The sequence below is a fragment of the Eimeria necatrix genome, genomic scaffold (assembly GCF_000499385.1).
Source record: "Eimeria necatrix Houghton genomic scaffold, Enh_scaff818, whole genome shotgun sequence".
In the NCBI taxonomy this organism is placed as follows: Eukaryota; Apicomplexa; class Conoidasida; order Eucoccidiorida; family Eimeriidae; genus Eimeria; species Eimeria necatrix.
Window position 1 is genome coordinate 1 of NW_013651766.1, and position 5,000 is coordinate 5,000.

The 5,000-nt window shown below is 57.1% G+C and overlaps 3 protein-coding genes across 3 annotated transcripts in view; 1 reads left to right on the forward strand and 2 right to left on the reverse strand.

Moving 5' to 3' along the window:
* Nucleotides 1–145: 145 nt before the first annotated feature.
* On the reverse strand, nt 146–2,247 carry ENH_00077870 (hypothetical protein, conserved; the record flags this gene model as incomplete). The annotated part of the gene is made up of 6 exons (XM_013577707.1): nt 146–316; nt 539–609; nt 748–802; nt 1,127–1,411; nt 1,650–2,093; nt 2,239–2,247. The coding sequence occupies 6 exons, from the start codon at nt 2,245–2,247 to the stop codon at nt 146–148; spliced, it is 1,035 nt and encodes a 344-aa protein (XP_013433161.1).
* Nucleotides 2,248–2,534: 287 nt separating this feature from the next.
* Nucleotides 2,535–3,891, forward strand: ENH_00077880 (hypothetical protein; the record flags this gene model as incomplete). Its single annotated transcript, XM_013577708.1, has 3 exons — nt 2,535–2,542; nt 3,292–3,370; nt 3,625–3,891. 3 exons carry the CDS (start codon nt 2,535–2,537, stop codon nt 3,889–3,891), a joined length of 354 nt encoding a protein of 117 aa, XP_013433162.1.
* Nucleotides 3,892–4,228: 337 nt separating this feature from the next.
* ENH_00077890 (hypothetical protein, conserved) overlaps nt 4,229–5,000 on the reverse strand; it is a gene marked incomplete at both ends in the record, with an annotated part of 1,854 nt that continues 1,082 nt past the window's right edge. Inside the window, one exon of the mRNA XM_013577709.1 lies at nt 4,229–5,000. This exon is cut by the window's right edge and continues 1,082 nt beyond it. Within this exon, the coding sequence (XP_013433163.1) occupies nt 4,229–5,000 (772 nt within the window).

A 5,000-nucleotide genomic window follows, 5' to 3' on the forward strand; every position in this document is an offset into this window, starting at 1 on the left:
TGCACTGCTTCTGAGTCTGAAGAAGGCAAAGGCGCTGGCCCTGGCTGTCTGCGGTGAAGTCTACCCCTAAACTCCCAACAACGACCCGCGCCCCGCCCCAACCCCAAACCCTAAACCCTAAACCCTAAACCCTAAACCCTAAACCCTAAACCCTCGACACCTTCGCCGTGAGCACTGCTTCTGAGTCTGAAGAAGGCAAAGGCGCTGGCCCTGGCTGTCTGCGGTGAAGTGCGAAGTCTTCAAACCAACAGGCGAGAAATTCGTCTTGAGGTCTTTGCCTGTAGAGCTGCAGCATTTGCCGCACGATGCAGGGGTGCTGCGCGCAAACCCTAAACCCTAAACCCTAAACCCTAAACCCTAAACCCTAAACCCCAAACCCTGGAGGCGGCTGCAGCGGGAGAGGGGCTTCCAGCTGATCGCGGAGTGCAGACGCGGCAACTCGATACCGAAAAAAATGCTGCCGCAGCCTGCACCCTCCGCAATTAGGGTTTAGGGTTTAGGGTTTAGGGTTTAGGGTTTGGAGGGAGCTGCTCCGCACGTTAAACAAGTGCCAGTAGAATGGTGGCGGCCGCCAGCTGCCGTGCTGGGATCTGTCCTGCAGCAGCTTCCCTGCAAACAGCAGCAAACCCTAAACCCTAAACCCTAAACCCTAAACCCTGAACCCTTGACAAAGCTAGAACCCAAGCACATAAGAAACCACTGCGGCCTAGGGTTTAGGGTTTAGGGTTTAGGGTTTGAGCGCCCCACTTGACACGTGAGAATTGTATTTGGTCGCAAGCAGCTCGCACAGCGCAGCGACGAGCTGCAAACAGAAACCCTAAACCCTAAACCCTAAACCCTAAACCCTTAACACCCTTAACACTTAAGTCTGAAAGTACCCTGCCCACTAAGAATGGCGCGCAAAGATCCGTGATGCAGCAGCAAGCAGCAGCAAGCAGCAGCAGCAAGCAGCAGCAGCAAGCAGCAGCAGCAAGCAGCAGCAACAAGCAGGAGCAGCAAGCAGCAGCAGCAAACAGCAATATCTGCAACCGGGCTGAGTTCCAGCAGCAGCAGGCCCAGCAGCATCAACAGCAGCAGCAGCAGCAGCAGCAGCTGCTGCTGCAGCAGCAGCAGTTCGCCCGCATACAATGCTGTCAGCGGAAGCCTGTTCGAAGTTTTTGGTGCTGCTGCTGCTGCTGCTGCTGCTGTCGAGCAGCAGCTGCTCGTGCTCCTGCAGCAGCTCGCGCTGCCGCTGCTGCGCTGCTGCTGCTGCTGCTCCCTGGGGGCCCCCGGGGGGCCCCCCTGTACCCCCGGGGGGCCCCCCTTGCTGCTGCTCCCCTTCGGGCAGCAGCAGCAGCTCAGTAACTCTTGCTGCTACTTGCGCCATCCACGCATATCCTTCATAGTTGCTCGCCAGCAGCGTGCACGCTTCCTGCAAACCCTAAACCCTAAACCCTAAACCCTAAACCCTAAACCCTAAACCCTAAACCCTAAACCCTAAGCCCTTGACCCTGAACCCTGAACCCTCGCTGGCGGCGGTCCGGGCGCTCCAGGGCGAATCTGCGGCTGGCTGCCAAGTAGAGCTGAGGGTTTAGGGTTTAGGGTTTGGGGTTTAGGGTTTGAGTTGGGGTTTAGGGTTTAGGGTTTGGGGTTTAGGGTTTAGGGCGTACGTTGTTTATGCGACGGATTGCTGCAAATTCGTCTAGGACTTCCATTTGCTGCTGCCGCTGCAGCTGGCTGAGCCGCTGCTGCAGCTGCTGCTGCTGCTCCTGCAGCTGCTGCAGTTCTTGCTGCTTCTCCTGCAGCAGCTGCTGCTGCTGCTGCTCCCCCACATCCACCGGCGCAGCAGCTGCAGCCGCGACGCTTTGCTGCTGCTGCTGCTGCTGCTGCGCAGTAGCTTGATGGAGCTGCCGCAGGGTGGCCTGGACTTGCTGCAGCCGCTGCTGGAGCTGCTGCTGCTGCTGCTGCAGCTGCTGCTGCTGCTGCTGCAGCTGCTGCTGCTGCTGCTGCTTGCGCTGCTGGTAAAGAGAATATTTGTAGCTGCTGAATTTCTTAAGGTGCTCGAAAACACCTTCATCCATAATTGCATCCACTGCGGTGATGGCGGTGTGGGACTCTGCGCACAAACCCTAAACCCTAAACCCTAAACCCTAAACCCTAAACCCTAAACCCTAATCCTCAAACCATCGCAGGCACAAAGAGCTGCGTTCGCTGTCGAGTTGAAAGAGTTGTGCTAGGGTTTGAGGGTTTAGCCCTTACATGGAGCATAGGGCTTGAACAAGGGTTTAGGGTTTAGAAAGGGTTTAGGGTCTAGAGAGGGTTTAGGGTTTAGGGTTATCTCTAGAAAGAGGGTTTTAGGCTAGGAGAAGAATTTGGGTTTAAAGACGGTTTAGGGTTTAGAGCGAGGGTTTAGGGTTTGGAAAGGGTTTAGAGCGAGGGTTTAGGGTTTGGAAAGGGTTTAGAGCTTAGCTTTCAGGAGTTCTAGGGTTTGGAGAGGGTTTGGAGTTTAGAAAGGGTTTAGGGTTTAGAGAGGGTTTAAAAGCACGGGGGGCTCTATGGCCTAGTGAGGGTTTAAGCCTTAGAGAGAGGGGCTTAGAGAGGCTTTAGGGTTTAGAGAGGGTTTAGGGTTTAGGGTTTAGGGTTTAGGGTTTGGCTTGCCCTGAAACTCCCGCTCCGTGCAGGCCCTAACCTGCAGCATTTGCTGCTCCTCAGTGGCCCCCACAGGGACTGAGGGGGTTTCGGGTGGAGACCCCATGGCTGCTGCTGCTGCTGCTGCTGCTGCTGCTGCTGCTGCTGCTGCTGCTGCTGCTGCTGTTGCTGCTGCTGCTGCTTACGGAAGACAGGCCCTAACTAGGGGCCTGCGCTGGTAGGTGTACATACACCCTAAAGACCATTCGCGCAAGGCGTCTGGAGCGAGGGTTTAGGGTCTAGGGTTTAGGGTTTAGGGTTTAGGGTTTAGGGTTTAGGGTTTAGGGTCTGGCGCTGTGTAGCGCTGGGCTGCAGGGGCCCGCTACCCGGGCCTAAACCCTCAAGCATTTAGCGTTTAGGGTTTACTGAAGCCTTCGGAGTGCCAGCCTGAAATAGGGTTTGAAAACCTAGCTGCGAGAAAAGCTCAAAACACGAATTAGGGTTTAGGGTCTAGGGTTTAGGGTTTAGGGTTTAGCCGCCGTGGCCACGCGGCCCCTTGGGGGCCCCACGAGGGTCTGCTGCTCTGCAGCAGAGGAAACTTCTTCCGACAGCCTTTAGCTGCTGCTTTACGGATTTTTTCGTGTCTTAGGGTTTAGGGTTTAGGGTTTAGGGTTTAGGCTTCAGCGTTTTGGGTGTGGCTCGGCGCAGCAGTGGGCAGCAGCCGAAACCGGGGCTGGCAGGCGAACAGAAACTAGGGTTTAGGGTTTAGGGTTTGGAGCCTACAGATTTGATCTGTACAGGGCCGCAGTTATATAAGCTGGCTGCTGCTGCTGCTGTCGTTGCTGCTATTGCTGCTGCTGCTGCTGTTGCTGCTGCTGCTGCTGTTGCTGCTGCTGCTGCTGCTGCTAGCTAGAGCTGTGCCGCTTGAGGCGTCCTGTGTGGCCAGGCAGCTGGGATCGGGTTTAGTGTAGAAGGAGACAACAATTTAGGGTTTAGGGTTTAGGGTTTGGGGTTTAGGGCTGCAAAAGCCGCGGCAGGTACCCAAGCCTCGCCATTGCTGCCTGCCCAGCCGCAGCAGCAGCAAGAGAAGCAGCAACAGCAGCAGCACCTGCAGCAACAGCAGCAGCTGCAGCAGCAGAGCAGCAACAGCAGCAGCAGCAACAGCAGCAGCAGCAGCAGCAACAGCAGCAGCAGCAACAGCAGCAGCAGCAACAGCAGCAACAGCAGCCTCTTCGAAACCCTAATTTGCCTTACGAAGCTTCTAGCTCAAAGCCCATACCCTAAGCCCTAGGCGGCCTGCCCTTCGTCTAAACCCTAAACCCTAAACCCTAAACCCTAAACCCTAGAAGTCGGAGTTCGCCGTCGAAGCAGCGGCAGCAGTTGCTGTGGTCACTTGCGCAGCATCGTGGGCAGCAGTAACTGCTGCTGCTGCTGCTGCTGCTGCTGCAGTGGCGGCTAAGGGTGGTGGCCAAGTGCTGCTTTGAGAATAGCCTTTTCTGCTGCTGCTGCTGCTGCTGCTGCTGCAGTGGCGGCTAAGGGTAGTGGCCAAGTGCTGCTTTGATAATAGCCTTTTCTGCTGCTGCTGCTGCTGCTGCTGCTGCTGCTGCTGCTGCAGTGGCGGCTAAGGGTGGTGGCCAAGTGCTGCTTTGAGAATAGCCTTTTCTGCTGCTGCTTCTGCTGCCATTTGCTGCTGCTGCGAGGTGGACATACACCACAAGTGGATGCTGCTGTCGCCTTCAAATGCTGCAGCACAAACCCCCACATCCCAGTCCGGATGGACTGCAACAACTCCCCGCTGCTGCTGCTGCTGCTGCCAGCTGCTGCTGCAGCAGGGGCGCAGCAGCAGCTGCTCGAGGTCGCCTGTTGCTGCTGCGAAGCAGCAGCAGCAGCCGATAGCAGCAGGCAGCAGCACGCGGTCCCTCCAAAACGCTCCGCAGGGCAGCAGCTGGTCCCATACATTTGTTGCTGCTGGTCTTGCTGCTGCTGAAGTTGCTGCTGCTGCTGCAGCATTTGCTGCTGCAGGAGCTGCTGCTGCTGCTCCGGGGACGTCGGGCAGCCCGTCACTAGAAGCATTCTGCTGCTGCTGCTGCTGCAGTTGCTGCGGCTGCTTCTCAGGTGCAGAGCCGGAAGCAGCAGTTGCTGCTGCTGCTGCTGCTGCTGCGTGCTGCAGCAGCAGCTGCTGCTGCTGCTCGCAAACCCTGCGGGCCGCGGGTGTGGGCTCGGGGCAAAAGATATCTACAAAGGGTTTCTCAATAGCCCTCCAGTCAATTGCTTCCTGCTGCTGCTGCTGCTGCTGCTGCTGCTCTGCTGCTGCTGCTGCTGAAGAGAAGTCCTGCTGCAGCAGCTGCTGCTGCTGCTGGCCGTCGCCGAAAAGCGAAGCAGCTGCAGAGTCT